The sequence below is a fragment of the Notechis scutatus genome, chromosome 4, assembly GCF_049901735.1.
Source record: "Notechis scutatus isolate UNSWTSFEM ecotype Mainland chromosome 4, rNotScu1.2, whole genome shotgun sequence".
Taxonomy (NCBI): Eukaryota; Metazoa; Chordata; class Lepidosauria; order Squamata; family Elapidae; genus Notechis; species Notechis scutatus.
The window spans coordinates 152,324,807-152,343,583 of NC_142012.1; the positions used below are offsets into that span (position 1 = coordinate 152,324,807).

Here is an 18,777-nt window from a genome sequence, read left to right on the forward strand (position 1 = left end):
GAGGAGAGAAGAGCTGGAATATCTCTTAATAACATAGCTCCTGTTGATAGTTTAGTAAGAGGTTATGTTACTCAAATGGTAAATGATAGCAGCTCAAAGCAAAATAACAACAAAAAATCCTTGCTTGATCTATTCATTTCAGAAATGCTATGAGCTTTTGATGAACGCTAGTTATAGAATGAGACAACATTGTAGCTTATTGGTAATACTGGGAAAATTATTGGGAGTACTTACCCACCCAAATTGGTTTTATGTAATCCTGTCCAGCATATTGAAGGTTAGGTGTGCTAGATGATAGGGATATATAATTGTTTACATGCAAACCTAATGGTTGTTTTGTATTTGGTATTTGTGGAGAAAGTTTGGAAGAAAAACAGGAAGAGTTAGAAAATGAACCCAGATTCACCGGCATAGCAGTACCAGAGGAATTGCCATGGGAGCCTTCAGAGTTAGAAGAACATGAAAGGACATTTAAAGATACTGAGCGAGAGGAGGAAGATAAGGGTTCCATTCTGTATACATTCCACTGAGAAATTTGTGGAGAAAGATCCAGAAAAGGAACAAGAAGTTGCTCTGAATTCTTTCCTCTCATTTTCCTTGGCATCTGTGAATGATGGTTCCCAGCAGACATGTGATGATGTTCAAAGACACTCTCCATAGATACATGGTGCTTCTTATGGTCATTTTGTATCTTGTGATACCTCAAGATGCAGGCTGGGCTAGAAGCACTCAAATCTAGATGATCATGCATTTTCAAGATGTTGTTTAAAGATGGAGCACTCCTCGAAGGAGAAACAACACCTGGGTATAAATGTGAAGGCTGGTTTTTCCTTCTTTTGTCTCCACTGTGCTCTTGGAAGTTCATTTTGATTTTATAAGGAGGTAATGGTGGCTTATCTCTTTCTGGCAGATGAGGAGAAGACACTGACTTGATCTCCAGCGGTTGCATCCTATCAGGGCTACACCCTTGTGATCGAGAGCCACGGAAGTACTTCATGTTGTTGTTGTTGTTCCTTTGGTCTGGCAAACCACGCCTAGTTTCAGAGTTTATCAAAATGGGTCTTTTCTTTGGATCTTCCTGAGGACTTGGCATGGAAATTGTAATGACAGGCAACAGTGCTACTTCTCTAATAGAAGCCAACATGCCCTTTTTTTTATGATCTAATGCTTGCTGATCTTGGAAGTTTTGCTTACCATGCAGTTTGGAAATGTTAGGATAAGCCTTAGAGTTGGATTGAAGAATGGTGTCTTTGTGAATAAGAAAGGGCATGTGTTTGGGAATGGTACTATGGTTCTGTTTAGCTGGGATAACAGGTAGGTTATTAAAAGTTCGTTGCTGGACCTGGGAAAGTAGGATTACAGAAATTAAACTATTGAAACACACATTGTAATTAATCTCATAGACAACATGCAATTGTTCAATGTCCTGTACTATGCTCATCATAAGAACTCTTCTTCAGTAAGAGAAGAACCAAGCTTGCTTTAAAAACCTTCAGAAAATCAAGGAAACTAGATGTTCTAACGCATAAACCAACAATGTACACAACTGCTTAACACAGAAGATATACTTGTAGAAATAGGCCATTAGATTGGTCCGCTATAGCTTTCTATAGCGGACCAATCTAATGGCCTATTTCTACAAGTTGGTGAACTTCTTGGGAGTCAAAGAGAGAACATTAAATAAATGGCTTTCCTTATAGTGACTGATATTCATTGGGGCCCTCTGAATGTGGAATTCCATAGACTTTTAATGAAGATGAATTGGCCTGCTTATAAAATCATCTGAATCAACATTCTCTTACCAGATAGAAGCACACATCTGAGTTTGTTTGCATTTGGAACGTAAGCAGATTATTATTTAGATGAGCTATAAACTACTATAAATTTAGAAAAAAGCAACATGGAACAAGACAGTGACAAACTAATTCCACTTTGTGCCCAGGAAGCTATCCAAGACATAACAGAAACTGTGCTTAAATAAGAGGTATTATTTTAACTCAGCAATCCATATCCTGTGACAAGTAATTTTGCACAGTCAAAGGTTGGAAACCTACGTAATTCTAATGCAATATTCAGAGAGTTGGGAAGCCATTCATATTACTTCAAATTTGGACTGGAAGATATGTAGATATTTGAAGTTATCTTTGTACTTTTAAAAAATGAGCAGGGTCTTTGAAATGTTTAACAGATAATATAGTATAATCCCAGGATGCCTGTGTTTTCTTAAATGTGATTGTATATGTGCATCCTATTTAGAAATAATTTCCCAGATTGTTATAAAAGTTACCTCTATTATAATATTTCATTATTTACCCTGAACGTTATAATTATGCTTTTTGACTGCCAATAAATTTTAGCAGTTTACATTTAAGTACATATAAAATAATCTTTTCAAAAGCCTGATTAAAAGCATTGCCATCGCATGTTACACTATACATTTCCAAAGATTCCCATCTCTCAAAGGTGTCCTGATAATGATATTTATCTTGAAACTGTGGATCGTATTTGATTGATCTGTGAATTTTACAAGCATTTTTGGCAGATATTATCTAGCCTATTTTAAAATCAAGACCAGAAATATTTATGTACAAGTTAAAATTCTTCTCTCAGATAAAAATCCTAATATTACAATAGTGACAGCCAAATATTTAACCATGGCTACAGAAACAAAACCTAGATTAATAAATCAACATGTATGAGTTGTAAAAGTTTTATGCAATATCTAGCAATTTATTTTATGTGATTTTACTTAAGTGTTTTACTTATGCCCAATGTTTTAAATTATATCTGTAGTTTGTTACTTTTATCTGTTTTCTCATTCATATAAAATTACCTAAGGATGCAAGATTGACTAAAATATTGCACAAGCTTTTTAAAAATTATTTTAGCAGAGTGTGTCCATTCTTGCCTGTTTAAAATATTTCCCAAATTCTCATGCAAAACGTGAACTTGATTACTATAGCAATTGCTTCATCTGACTGAGTCGATTTCATTGAACAAATGAACCTCTATTACACAGAACGGAATGTTTCCAATAAGGATGAGAAAAGCTTTTGATTTTACAGTAATAATTTCTCTTTTCATTCTTTTACCACTAAACAGAGTGATCAATGCCTGGAACACCCTACCAGACTCTGTTGTTACACCTCAACCCCTCACAGCTTCAACCTCAAACTGTCTACCATGGACCTCTCCCCATTCTTAAGAGGTCCTTAAAGGGGGCGTGCATAAGCGCACCAGCATGCCAACCGTCCCTGTCTTACTGTCGCCATTTATCTGTATTTAGTTCCTTTGTTCTTGTTTATGTTCATACCTATACTTGTTATCTTGTACATGTTTGGCAAACAAATAAAGTAAAAATAAATAAACATAAATAAATAAATAAATAAATAAATAAATAAATAAATAACCTGGAGAGTGATCAAGATGACCTTGAAAATCACTCTGATTTTGCTTCAGTCCATGAAAAAATGCAATACAGGAATGGATTTTTGGAAATTCTCTAGAGCTTTTTGCAGTGACTTCCCAAAACCACAAATGTGAGTTGGGGAGATGAGGCCAATTAAAGCTGTGATCTCAGGGAACTCTGTACACTGCATTTATCTTCCGGCTTTCCCTTTGAGAGCTTAAGATGACACACATGAAGACTTTCCTTCATTAGATGCCTGTTTAGTAAGCTGTGCTGAGAGAAAATGGCTCACTTAATGACGCCCAGCAATATCCATATTCAAGTGGGGACCTGCAGCCGGGTCTTCTCATGCAGGTCTTACATCTTAACCTCTATGCTATAATGAAATGCCCCGTAATAGTCACTCAGCAAAACAGGATAGTTATTAAGAGACCGGCAGTTTTTCAAAGTGGTCACAATTACTGTGCCCTGGTGGCATCTACTATCTGCTTTTCAATGCGCAATCCTTTCTTTCAGGGCAAGTGTATTATGTGAACATAACCGCTTCTTATTCAGTAGCTGGCACCGCTATCATAATTGCAGCAGAGATGGAAGCAGGTTCTTTCTGTGACCTCACAGAGGGAATCGGGCTTTTTAAAAACATGAGCTGGATTTTTTTTTTACAAATCTATTGTTTTGGACAACTCCCACTCCCTTGCCTTTTGCTAACAAGGTGACAGAGATGCAGTCACCAAGAAAATTACATGCATCAAAGAGGCGATTCAGTCCAGAAGTGCAATGGGCAGTTAAATGTCCAAATGGGGAAGGATTTTTTAAAAAAATGTTGGTACAACAGCCAACACTTGCTGCATGAAGCAATACATTGGACAACTATTTAATATGGAACAGGCAATAGCTTTCAAATTGTATGGGAGATCCTTAACCTTTCTCTGAAAATTTGCTTGCTTATAATTTGCCTTTTGTAAAAATGTGTACTTTCATGGAAGGATTTAAGATATTCTGAATATACCCTCACACCACTCTGCAACATGGCAATTACGAGATTGACTAACACTTAACCGAGGCTTTCACGTCAATATCCTCATATATTACTTCTGCAAGGTGCTGAGGTTTGCACCATGTATGCAAAACACTTAGGCACACGATTTGATGTGGAAAGTGTTTCCTGAATGTATAAGATTGAAAACCATTCAAGGGGGGTGGGGGTGGGAAAGAAGCACATTTCCACGTGGTTTGCAAAACAACTTATCTGCAATACAACAGGAGGAAACAGCTAGGATAAAAACAGTGCAAAATTCTAAACAGTGGTAATATGCAAACAACTATATTCTAATTTCATTTACATGCATTTGCACACCCATCCTCAATTACCCATTATATGAGTTGGGAAAAGTACTTATCTGCTCCCATGTTAGACACTGTGGAAAGTGAATTCAGTTGTGCATTACTTCTGATACCCAACTTTAAAAAGTGTGTAAACTGCAAGAGAGCTTTTTAAAATATAATCTCTCTACATATAAGCCACATGTGTATATGTGATTAACCAAGATATTAAAAATGCTCTGCAGCAGGAATTTTTCCTGACCTAACAAAAGGCTGCACTAGCAATAATCATCAATGTTAGGCACAACGATTTATCAGCTGGTACCATGCATGGAGTCCTTCTAAATGGATGCTTTGGCCATACTAGCATTTTCCACCCTATAATACTTTATAAAACATATGTATCACTGACTTTTTTTTAAAAAAAGAATATTTCTATTAAGTATCACATACCAGTTAATTTTGTTTTTCAAGTTGCTTGAAAAATACCTAAGACAGAAGAGATCTCTTCTTTTGAAAAATAAAACCACTGAAAACACTCAAGTTTTTAAAATCCTGACCATCAATGCTGCAATTCTATTCTGTTGCTGAAACATTTTCTTCCCAGGATTAGACACACAGGTAACTTTACCCAGTTATAACATACCACCCAGATCTGAATGTGTGATACAACCATGGAATTTCAGAATTGGAAGAGAACCTCCATCAATTCTTCATCAACCTCTATTGGGTTGGATACAAGGACCTGATGGCATCAGAGGGCAGATGAAGTTATTGGGCCAAATGACCCAATATAATGAAGGATTGGTGCCAGATAATCCCAAAGAATTCTGGGCATGGGCAGGAGGCTGAAAATGTGTACACATTCAATTTTTACAAAACTGGTTTGTATACCAACTCCAAGATAAAATGTGATCGGGCCTACCTCCTTTGCCCAAGCTGGCTTCTCAGTGGCGTTCATCCCTTCCTTGTAATGATAGAGAGGCTTCTTCTCGGTTGGTCTCTGTTCTTGTCTTTGTTGCTGCTGTAAAGAAACTAGATAGTCCCGTTCTTGTTGCAGCTGTCGCTGTAGCCTCTCGGCTTGCCGTTGTTCCTCCAACTGCTTGCGCTTGTATTCCTACCAAGACATGTGCACCACACAAAAATTAACAAAGCCGGAGAAGAGTATGAAATTGTGGGATAGCCTCCCATCGTCAGAATGCTACTGTGAGGGAACAGCCATGTCTAAAAGGTAGATGTTTACTGGATGAAAACATTACATTAACATGCAATGGTTGTGATTTGTATGGATTTCAATATTCGTTGTGTTTGACTAAGGTGAACTTTTGGCCAGGCCCTTACCAACAAGCAATTTAAGCTCTCAACTCCATTTATTCTGCATATACACACTATTTACTCATTGCCCATTCCTAATCAGTTTCATTACTAAATCTTAACTTCCATCACACACAGGTATTTATTTGATCTATTTGAATGGGATTCAGTTTCTATTCAATCTCATTTTAGGCTTTACATATGAAGTGACTTTACAAGGGTGTGTGTATGGAAACTTCCACAAAGCTTAATGTGTAGTATTTCTGTGTGTCAGTTTAAACGAGATGAGATAAATTAAGATTGTGTCTAAAGGGTTATTAAAATTATGCTTATTTAAAATATGGATATACAGTACTAGTAGCTATCAGGGAAGTTTAATCATAATACCTTCAAACTGATGCTATCAATGACACAAAAAATATTAAATCTGAAAGGCATTTATTGTTAAATCTAATAAATTGCATTTTATTTTAATTGACTGCTAGTGCAGAATTATCAAAATGGCTGGCAGTAAAAGAAATCTTTATACATAAGTTTGTTTGCTTGTTCTATTGTTAACAAGGGAATAAAATATAAATATCACTAATTAATAGAATGGTTTTAAAAATCCCTAAATTACATATCTCAAATACCGGCAAGATGCAACTTTGATGTAGGAGAAGGGACAATGATAGTAAAAGGGAAAGTTTGTGAATTTGTCTATTTAATTTTAAAATGCAGTGGTACATAATCCTCCAACACACACTCTTCTATCATGAATGTGAAGAAAGCAGCCTATAAAGAAACATGCTACCAGATTGCACAAAGTAGAGAAGTTAGAAAGTGTGTGGATACTGTATTATGGGACATATTTCTAGGAGGTTTCACTTAATTCTCATAATGAGTGGAGAACAGAGATGTACAGATGTGCAAGCCAGGAACTCTCCCTCCAACGGCATCCCCAATTATTAATAAAAAGGAAATAGAAACATTCAGAGTTCTTGGTAGGATTGCATTCAAAAAGAAACTAATACAGCATGCTATCTTCTACTCTGGAGATAAAGTTGAGCCTTAGTAGCCCAACTTCTCCCAGTATGGCTTTTTATATTACCTTAGCCTTTTAGGATTGCCACTTCAGATGTCCCCCCTCAAAAAAATTCCTTTGTTTACTAGCACCTTTTTCCATTCTTGTTGTTTTCTGATCTTTATTTCCTTCTCCTTTCTTTGGTAGTCCCCATTAACTATTACTTTTAGGCCACAAATAGAAAGCAATACTGCTTATTGGCATTGGAAGGGTCTCCCAAAATCAAGATTTCAGATTGTGCTTTTTTCTCAGAAATTTTTCTCTTTCTAGCCAATTAATTGGACTTATAAACTTTTGTTATTTAAGAGTTAAATTCAATTGGCATTTATGCTCCAGGATGACTATAGCTATCTTCAGCTATAGGCTATGCCCGAAACTCTCTTTCTCCATAAGTTTGAAGCACATCTTGGATGAAGAAGGTGTAACAGTAAAATAAACAAACAAACAAACAAATAAAAAAACTAGACTGAAATTCTGGCCTAGGATGTCCATGTTTTGTTCTTGGTAGAAATTTAGTCCACGAGGAGCTAAATTTGGAAAAAGAAAACATTATCGGAAGATGTAATCAAGCTTTCAATAAAACGTTACTTAAGGCTTAAAACAGAGGTTGGCAATGCAACACACAAAGCACTAGTATGCTCATTGGATCCCCCCAAGAAATAATCTGTCCAAATTTCACATTAAAACCACAACTATACTGCACTAATCTTGCAAGATTTGGGAACTTTTCCAATAGCCTGTGCACAAGTTTAGCAGTTCTTTTTATGAATGCTTGGACCGTGATCCCAGGTAACTCAGTAGCCAAAAGCTGGCCAGCTGCTGTCTTATAAGCTCCTGCTTTCTCTTTCCTATTCAAAATAAATTGTAAACGATTTGCAACTGAATCTGTGTCCTGATTAAAAGCAAAGCAAACTGCATAAGTTAGTCCCAACCTTGGTGGCATGCCTTCCACCCCCATTATTTGCAGATTCTAGAAATATTAATAAATGCCAAATTGACCAACATTTTAATACTTTCAAGTATAAAAAATGGGAAGAAAGGGTGGCAACCCTATAAAGGCTGATAGCATGCTGTTTTGCTACAGACAGAAAGGATGGGAGAAAGGACGTAAGATGGATCCTGCCTCCCCATTACCAGAAGAAGAGCTTGTTCCTGCAGTAACTGCTGCTGCAGGATCTCTAACTGCCTCTGTTCTTCCTCTAACTGTCGCCTGATGTATTCCTGGAGACGGTGGGAAGCAGGAAGCAGAAAAAGGAGAGAAAAGGGAGAACCATAATTCCAAAGGCAAAAAAGCTGATTGTAAGAGTAGGAGAAAAAAAAAATCACATAACCATTAAAGATTGCTGCTTGATACAGGAAGGTGGAAGCAAAAGGAGAAAATAGAAATACAGGGCAATACACAAAATTCTTCATTGGCCAAGTGTAAAAATCATACAAGCTGCAAAAACTGTTGCTGAGAAAGTAATAGAGTCTTGCTTCACTTAATGCTGAATGTACATTATGCATAAATATACAGTACTATGGCTGTGAAACATATTCCCCTTTGTGTGCCTGTTTACTCTGTTGTAATCTCTCTGTCTCAAATGAATGTAAATGCAAACATTAATTCTTTTCTTGCTAATTATCCCAGCGGTTAGGGGAGCATTCCAAAGGAAGGAATGCAAAAAGGGGAAAAAAAGAGTTCCCCCTTTTACTCAGCTTCCTCATGAATTCCTCATGAATCCAGAATTCATGTGGGTTCACTTGACCAGCATTATATCTTTCTGATACTTTAAAACAGAAGATCGTGTCAATAATAGAAATTAATGAGCCATCATGGTGGCGCAGTGGTTAGAATGCAGAACTGCAGGAAACTTCTGCTGACTGCCGGCTGCCAGCAGTTTGGCAGCTCGAGTCTCACGGCTCAAGGTTGACTCAGCCTTCCGTCCTTCTGAGGTCAGTAAAATGAGGACTCAGATTGTTGGGGACAATATGTTGACTCTATAAACCGCTTAGAGAGGGCTGTAAAGCGCTAAGGAGCGGTATATAAGTTTAAGTGCTATTGCTATTAAATTGGGACTCTCAGGACAATGCCAACATCTCTATACAATATGAAGAAGTTGGGTCATACTGAATTTCCTTTTTGACTGGTAAGTCTGAGTTTGGGACTTAGAAAGCACTATAAAAAAAATTACAATCATTTGGATCTGAAGCTCGTCACCTGCTCGTGTTCAGCCCGTCTCCTTTCTTCTTCTCGCCGCAATTGTTCTTCATAATGCCGCCGTTGCTCTCTCTCTTGTTGTTTTCTTAGCTCCTTCTCTCTCCTTTGCTGCTATAAAGGAAGGCAGGAATAAATTATTAAAGACAACTAGGAAAATTACGCCGTCTTCAGTCGGACTTAAGCATGGTATATAAAATCATACATTGCAATGTCCTACCTGTCAATGAATACTTCAGCTTCAACCATAACAACACAAGAGCACACAATAGATACAAACTCAAAGTAAACCGCACCAAACTTGATTGCAGGAAATACGACTTCAGCAATAGAGTGGTCAATGTCTGGAATACTCTACCCGACTCTATAGTCTCTTCCCCAAACCCCAAAAACTTTAACCTTAGACTGTCTACTATTGACCTCACCCCTTTCCTAAGAGGTCTGTAGGGGGCGTGCATAAGCGCACCATCGTGCCTACCGTCCCTGTCCTATTGTTTCTCTTATTCTTTTATTTTTCTTATATGTAACCATTTCATGTATTCACAACTATGTATACACTTATACTTATTATCTTGTAAACAATTGGCAAATCAAATAAAATAAAAAATAAAAAATAAAAAAAATCACATAATTCTTGTTGGTTTTGAAAACCAAAAAGTCTACAGGGCAGAAAGAAAGCAGAAAAATAATGTTGGCTAAAGGTAAACTGGCAACTAAACAGCATTGCTATCAAAAGTCCTCCGTATGCATCAAGACCACAAATTTCCTGAATTCCAAGTTAACCGTCTGAGAATTATTTCTTGGAAAAACATATATCTGATCCATATCAGCCTGCTATCTCAGTCAGAGAAGAGATGTATTTAGCTGTGGCAATTAATGGAGTGGATTTCAGCATAAGAAATACTTTTGAAAGAGTTTTGGGCATCCTCTGGCTACCAAATAAATGGATCGATGTTCTAAGAGAACTCAATGTCACATGCTAAAGAAGTTGAAGATATGTCACAATAAAGTTTAATTTCTCTTTGACTTGATAGAAATTTGCATTACTGGATCCCATGCCAAGAGCAAATTAATCTATTTCAGAAGTATGCAACCTGAATATCAGCCTGTGCTGAAAGTTTCAGCCTAAAACAATGGTCATGATGTACAAAATCAGTTCTTCAATGCTTCTACAAGTGGTCCTTGACTTACGACCTAAGTGAAATAGTTGTTAAGTGAATGCTGCCCCATTTTATGACTTTCCTTGCCAAAGTGGTTAAGTAAATCACTGCAGTAGTTGTTAGTAACCCAGTTAAGTGAATCTGGCATCCCCGTTGACTTTCCTTGTCAGAAGAGTGCAAAAGGGGAATCACATGTCCCAGGGACACTGCAACCGTCATAAATATGAATCAGTTATCAAGCATACAAATGTAAATCATGGGGATGCTGCAATGGTCATAAGTCTGAAAAATGGTCATACATCACTTTTTTCAGTGCTGTTTTAACTTTGAACGGCCACTATCTAATGAGGACTATCTGTAATATATCTAACAGCCACTATTTGAGGGTTCTCCATGTCCCCAAAGTTAAAGATAATGTGGTAGGACCAATAGAACCAACAGGATCAACATTGAACAAGATCATAAATCTTGTGTATCATCTTCTTTTAACGACCCCATAATTCCTTGTGGGGTGGAGCCCAGGCAACTGAATGGAGCTGAGTGTTTACTGGCCGGATGCCCTTCCAGTCACCAATGCCGAGCTTCATTCAGCAGATATATTCTCACTGTGCCCTGAGAGAGAAATATCTACCTCTACCTAGGATCGAACTCATAGACTCCTGATTGTGAGGCGAGAGCTCCACCTCTAGGCCACCGTATCACTATTGTAAGTCTCGTGTATGTAGCAAGGCATGTACTTTAAACCAAGCAAGCAACAATGAAGATCCTTTCTGCTCTTTCTAATGGCTGTAATAGTCATGTCTGTTCTTATAATTATGTCAGTGGAAAATCTGTTCAAGGAGACAGAGACAGAGACTGCATCACAAACCCACAAAAGCATATTATATGGAAATCATCTGAATTCTGAAACACCCGAGAGGAAGAGAGCTGGGGGAAGCATTCGAATCCAACAATCTTGGCCCACATGTCCTTAGATTCAGTTGAAGGGCAGTCTTTTACATAATGAATCCTGCCTTATAATGAGAAATATGCTATTCTTTATACCAATATATGGACAATAGTAAAGTTTAATTTCCCCTAACCCCAACAGCACATTCTTTATTTAGAAATTAAGAAATGGTTTAAAAATAACAACAAAAAAGAATATTAAACCAGTGCAATCAAATTTGTGGAACTTGTTAGGAATATAAGTCACCTAACAGTTATTTGGGTTGGAAATATATAAACTAGGATAGACATTTTAACACTATGCCTTTAAGAGAATACTAAATCTGTAATTGGGTGTGGTTCCACAAATGGCCATAAGATGGAGCCAGAAACCTGGGTTGTTTAGTCTCAGAAGAGAGTCTCAGTGAGTCTCTGTTTCTTCTGTTGGAGAGTTTTGCCATTCCTCCTAAATGGCTGTTACTGATCGTTGATGTAAGTCTGTTACTGAACTGTTTTTGATACTGGACTTTGATATTTGGATTATCCCTGAACTGAACACTGACTGCTTTACCTGTGAATGACTTGAACTGCTTATCTTGGACTTTGCTTAAATGTTTATTGGAAATAAAAACCTACATTTACTGTACAGTGTATCTGTGTGCTGTGTGTGTGCTATTCTTCCTTACTCTCACTACATCTCCCTGTATGTGCTCATTCTCCTAATGGGGAATTACCTCAACAGAACTTAAGTTCAATAATAATAATATCCATGAGCACCCAGTATAATATTAATGTGATATCAGGGGTTTTCAATTCAATGTGTGGAGTCTGAGGGATGTGTGTTTGTGTTTATTTTCATAGTCATAAATTGTACACTGAAGATGGTATTTAATTTTGTTGTACGAGGTACAATGACAATAAAGTAAAGTAAAGTTTGTTCTCTAAAGATGCCTTCTCCAAACAGTTGAGGAAAAAATAGTTGTAGCCTCTCAAAGTTTTGGCCATCTTAGAGGTATTCTTATCAGCTCATGGAATCTCACTTGATTATTGGAGATTATAGGCAGGAGTTCTATTGCAGCGAGTCAAAGCTATGGTTTTCCCAGTAGTGATGTACGGTTGTGAGACCTGGACCATAAGGAAGGCTATATATGCTAAAGAACTGATGCTTTCAAATTGTGATGTTGGAGAACACTCTTGAGAGCATTTGGACTGCAAGAAGATCAAATCAGTCAAACCTAAATCAACCCTGACTGTTCTTTGGAAAGACAGATACTGAAGCTCAAATACTCTGGAAACCAAATGATGAGGAGAGAGGACTCACTGGAAAAGACCCTGATGTTGGAAAAGATTGAAGGCAAAAGGAGAAGGGACTGGCAGAGGATGAGATGACTAGACAATGTCATCAATACAACGAACATGGCTTTGGATGAACTCTGGTAGAAAGCAGAAGACAAAGTGGTCTGGCAAGCTGTGGTCCATAAGGTCATACACAGTTTAGTCACTGACAACAACAACAACAACAACAACAACAACAACAACAACAACAACAACAAATAAAGGAGAATATTTGTAGCTCAGAGTTGAAATAAGGAGTCCTTGGTTCTTTCTGAGCTTGCTTGTTTTCTTGCAGATGTTTCATTGCCCAAACTAGGTAATGTTACCAGTGCTAACTGATGATGTTACCTAGTTTGGGTCATGAAACATCTGCAAGAAAACAAGCAAGTTCAGAAAGCACCAAGGACTCCTCCACAGCAAAAAACAAACACAAAACACAAAACAACCTACCGTATATGCCGGCGTATAAGACGACCCGGCGTATAAGACGACCCCCTAACATTTCCACTCAAAATATAGTTTGTTATATACTCGCCCCCTCTTCTGCACGCCTTCCACTTTTGCACTTTTTTTTTTTTTTTGAGGCACTTTTGTGCACCGTGGAAACGAATCCCGTGAAGCCGAAAGGAGCAGCCAGCCTTCTCCCAGCTCCCAAGGAAGCGAGGCTCGCACTGCCCGGGCTCCGCTGAAGTATCCGGCTGGGGCTGTCAGGAGTTGTTACTGCTGGCGCGGCTCATGCGGCTCCAGTCCCGTTGCCTCGGGAAGGGAAAGGCAAAAAGGAAGAGCGCGGCGGCGCTTGGCAATGGCAGCAGCGGCTCCTAGTTTTGCCTTTCCCTTCCCGAGGCAACGCGGGACTGGAGCCGCACGGAGCCGCGCCAGCGGTAACAACTCCTGACAGCCCCAGCCGGATACCTCAGCGGAGCTCGGGCGGTGCGAGCCTCGCTTCCTTGGGAGCTGGGAGAAGGCTGGCTGCTCCTTTCGGCTTCACAGGATTCGCTTTCCACGGTGCGCAAAAGTGCCTCAGCCGCGGGCAGCCGCAGTGCTTCCCAATTACTATTTGCCGGCGTATAAGACGACCCGGCATATAAGACGACCCCCCCAATTGGAGGCATGTTTTTCAGGGCAAAAAAGTCGTCTTATACGCCGGCAAATACGGTATTATAGTGTGGTGGGTACAGAATGAAAGACAGGGGAAGAGCTTCATGATCTATGGCACTCATCAAGATTCTAATTGCATAGATTGTCTCGTACTTTTTACAACATTGCATTTATTATTCCCAAAATGTTAGTGGAAGGGTAAGGCTGACATTAACTACAAACTTCATGGCAGAGCTCTCCCAAGTTATTAGTGCCATCTGGAGAAGGAGCATCTTTAGAGCTCTATTGTTTCTGTAAGAGCTAACATGCAATTAATCTATAATTATACAATTTCATATCTATCTATCTATCTATCTATCTATCTATCTATCTATCTATCTATCTATCTATCTATCTATCCATCCATCCATCCAGGTGTGTGTGTGTGTGTGTGTGTGTGTGTGTGCATGTGTGTTCCAGCATAACTCTGAAATGCCTTGAGCAATTTCAACCAAACTTGGTATATAGATGACTTACCCTCTGGAAACAAATATTGTAGGGGTAAGAAACCCCTAACCCCCTTTAGTGTGTGTCTGTGCCTTAAGATGGCTTCTACTGTACAGCACAGTTGATTTGCCATGGTAACGGCTTCACAGTACTCCAATACTCCACAAGGGGGCTCTCTCTCAGCCCTCCAAGGAAACATGAGGCGATTGACCAAGTGCAATAAAAAAATGAAACACCAGTGTAGACAAGAAACTCCCAAGGAGAGGAATAGAAGACTTGTGATGCTGCGTGAGAGACAGTACAACAGCATGAGTCCCGACTACAGGATTTTCCTGTCTAATACAGGATTGGGATAAATAAGTACCCGGGCAATGCACGGTTATTGGCTAGTTATTCTATATTGGCGGAACTGGAGAAGATTAAGTCTGGAATAATCTGACTGGGTTTTATAACTAGGGAGAAAGTGACTCTCCTGAAACTGTTACCACAGTGCCCAGGATGAGACTCGGGCCTTTCACCAAGCTGTGTTAATTTTCTTTAGGACAAATAAAAAAAGGCTGTTGGCCTAGTCATTTGAAAGTCAAGCTGCTTTTTCTATGTTAGCAACCCCTTTGTGGGGAAAATCAATACAGCCTCATAATTACATGCCACTCGGGTCTGCGGTGTGAGGCGTACTCAGTATTGATTGTAGCTATGGATGAGATGTGTCTACAATTGGCCTGGTGTGCCTTGAAAGAAAAATGAAGATGTGTAAAAACCCTTCAGTAATTGTGCCATTAAAGCAGGCTGGCTGGCATTTGACATGTACAAGCAGACGACTGAGTGGATTTGGCTCTCTACTATTTTGGCTAACATGTAATTCCCCAATCACATCCTGAACATGTTAATGCTGTTACCATATAAAATGCGAGATATATTCCTCTATAAAGCAGCCCATGGATACGGCTCTCAAATGGCCTTTTCCCCCATTTTCTTTTACAAAAAGCTGCAAATGGGAGACTCCTTATCAGAGTCACCAATCTTGCTATCAGATGTTGGAAGCCGGTTTGATGTGTTGTTTTTAAATGGTGAAAAGCAGCAGTGCTTTCACTCATAGCCAAAGGATTTTCTGCTGTTGATAGTCAAAAAGTCACAATTTAGTATATGAGATTTATATTCCCCTCCTGCTTGATTTTCCACACTCCCATCAAAATCTGTGGGCAAGTAGTAATGTTGTTCTTTAAAAAAAAACAAATAAACAAAACAGATGTACAATGGTACCTTCGTACTCAATTGCTTTGAAACTCAAAATTGATACTCAAGGCATTTTGATGTGAAAATTTTGTCCTGGTACTCATTGTTTGTTGGTACTCAATTCAAATGCTACAATTGTTAGTGTGAGCTGTGACTCATGACATGGGAGGCATATAAATTTAATATACAAAAATAAATATTATAAATTGAGGCACATCCCTAGGCTGGATGTTCATATTTATTGATGAATTTATAAACTATTTAGTCAGTCAAAGTGATAAGCATATGCAACAATGGAGGCCAATACAATAACAACAAACCAAAATATAGAACATAGGTTTGGAGGGGATCTTGGAAGTCTTCTAGTCTGACTGTTCAAGTCTGTTCAAACTATACTATTCCGGACAAATGACTGTCAAATCTCTTGAAGATCTCCACTGATGGGGCACTCACAACTTCCAGAGGTAAGCCATTCCATTGATTAATTGTTCTCACTGTCAGGAGATTTCACCTTAGTTCTAGATTGGATCTCTCTTTAATGATCTTCCACCAATAACTTCTTGTCCTGCCCCTCAGGTGCTTTGGAGTATCTGTTGTCCCCCTCTTTGTGCAGCAACTAGATTAAGGTTGTTGTAAATGCAGACTAAACGCAGCCACACAATTCAGGGCAATAGACTATGTGGCTGCAATTAATACCAGTGTCATAGGTATCAATGTGAAAAAAGCACATACACCATCTCTATCTGAAGCAATGGTTTCCAAACCTTCTGTACAACTACGTAACTATTGAAAGTTTGAGGACTTACACATCACTTAACAGATCATTAACACTGTTTAAGGACCCAGATAGGTCCTAACCATTCTTGTGGGACTCCCCATTTAAATAAAATTAAATTACTTTTCTAAACAGAACAGAAATTGCTAACATTTTGTTAAATTTACATGCCATGATCCATCTTGCCATCAGGCAAATCTAGGCAGCTTACAACAAGATAAAAGCAACAGTGTAAAGCATTAAGATGTTAAAATGATAAATATTGACATTAAAATTGAAAAAGGAAGGAAACAATATACAGTCGGGTGGAGGTTAATCCACTATCTCCAGTATAGAATGTCCGCATCAGGACCGTAGGCCAATCAGCAGAGCTATGGTTTATATGCTTGAAAAAGCACCAATACTCAATAGATTTTGTTGTACTTGCTCCCACCAGAAATCAGAACAGAAATGTTCTTCTAATATTTTGTATGAGAATACCAAAATCTTACTGCTCTCTCAAGGCTTTTTGCTATTAATAATGTTTTTTGTGCCCACAGGAGCTGATCAGCAGTGATTCACAGATCACAGTTTAGCAACTGATCTAAAAGAAACTATAGTCTTTATCAGAAGATAGCAATAGTGTAAATAAGCCATAGACAAATCTTAATGGTTTTTCTGGGGGCTTCTATTAATGAATTTCAAGCCTCATTTGAAGCATTACTGACTAATGGTATGACTAATGGCTACTAAGATGTATTTTACTAATATGAATTATGAATACTGTATTATACTGGAAAATGCCTACATTTGCTTTAGACCACTTTCTCACAGTCCAAGCTGCACATGATCCACTCCGAGATGTAAATTCTTCCTGGGTGTATTTTACATTGTTATAGCCATTTATGCTGGCTGAGATATTACTCAGGGAAGGAGATACAAATGTGAAACTTCAAGAAACATCGCATTGGAAAGAAAGAGAGCACATGTCCTTCAACTAACAATCTCTGTCACTTCATTTTGTCTTATTTTGTGGCATCTAAGAAACAAATTGCAAGATACAACTACAAGAGTCTTAAATTGTGCTCAACTTCTCACTGTGCTGTACAGACACATCCATGAAGTATCTTCTCAATAATAAGGAAGTGGTTTGCCATTGTCTTCCACCTGGGTTTGGCTCTAACTGAAAGTTTCCCTATACAGCTTGCTTAACTATCTGAAAAATGTCTATTGGATATTTAAGTTGTTCCCTCTATGATTGATTGTTGGCAGTTACACCTAAGGGAAGATCTGTCTGTCTATATCTGTCTATGTCTAAATCTATATTTATATCTATATCTCTATCTAGCTACTCTATCTAGATCAGTGATCCCCAACCTTTTTTATGCCGCGGCCTGGTACCGGCATCAGCTGGGCGCCGCGGCCCGGTACCGGCATCAGCTGGGCGCTTCCGGTGAGCTTTTCCGGGTAGAAATGGCTTTCTACCCAGAAAAGCTCACCAGAAGCGCTGGCGCCGCCATCTTTTTTTGATGAAAAAGTGCTTCCGGTGAGCTTTCTACCCGGAAAAGCTCACCGGAAGCACTTTTTCATCAAAAAAAGATGGCGGCGCCCAGCAACCAGCGGCCCGGTAGGACTTGTTCCGCGGACCGGTACCGGTACGCGGACCGGTGGTTGGGGACCCCTGATCTAGATAACTGGCTATCATATCTGAACTGCCCATCTTTTACAAAAAGGGATTCTGGGCAGTGTACAATAAAACATCAAAATATAGAGACAGTATATAAAAATTAAAATGTTAGAATTGAAATGTTAGAATTAAGAATTAAAAAAAAAATATAAATATTTTTAAGGAGGCAAGAATAAATAAACCCTGTTAAAAATTAATTGACAAAGGCAAAAGAAGGGCTCTCGTGATATCAACCAATCCCAATGACTATATGTTCCTTTGGGCTTCCCATGCAAGGCTGCAGATCTGTGTTTTAACCCCTTTTTGGAAGGCCAGGAGAGCAAAGGTTTGCCTCAACTCCAGGACAAGAATGTTCTATACAGGCAATGGCTCTTAGATCCCACCAGTTGGGAGTTATTTAACTGACACGGTTCGCAACATATCTTCCCTGCCTGATTGGGTGGGGTAGAAAATGTCAGTTCTGTAGGTTGCCTGGCCCCATGCCATGTAGGTCTTTGTAGGTTACAACTAACATATTGCATTGAAAGATGAAAACACCCTGGAACTTCCGGTTTGCTAGCCTTCGGCGGCGGCAGGGATTTGCAACCGTGCGATCCCTGCTGCGTTCGCCGCCAAGGTTCCCCCGATCCATTTGGATCTGGGGGATATAGCTGCCCCGTAGAGGCAGCTGAAGACAGGGGGATCCAGCAAGGGGTTTGGGGGTGCCGCAAACCCCCTCCCCAGCCGGCTAAACTCCCTTTTCCCAAGGCGGAGGAACGGCGGTCAGTAATGGCCGCCACGAAGAAAGCTGC

The 18,777-nt window shown here is 39.0% G+C and overlaps 1 protein-coding gene across 7 annotated transcripts in view; it reads right to left on the reverse strand.

Moving 5' to 3' along the window:
• TNIK (TRAF2 and NCK interacting kinase) overlaps positions 1–18,777 on the reverse strand; it is a 341,628-nt gene that overhangs the window by 65,306 nt on the left and 257,545 nt on the right. For 3 of the 7 annotated variants that reach the window (XM_087965317.1, XM_087965316.1, XM_087965312.1), the window contains exons 13-15: positions 9,310–9,420; positions 8,244–8,330; positions 5,658–5,849 (exon numbers count right to left, since the gene is read on the reverse strand). In XM_087965317.1, coding sequence (XP_087821443.1) covers positions 5,658–5,849; positions 8,244–8,330; positions 9,310–9,420 — 390 coding nt within the window. The remainder of the gene's footprint in view (positions 1–5,657; positions 5,850–8,243; positions 8,331–9,309; positions 9,421–18,777) is intronic. The other 4 variants (XM_087965318.1, XM_087965314.1, XM_087965313.1 and 1 more) reach the window with 3 other exon arrangements.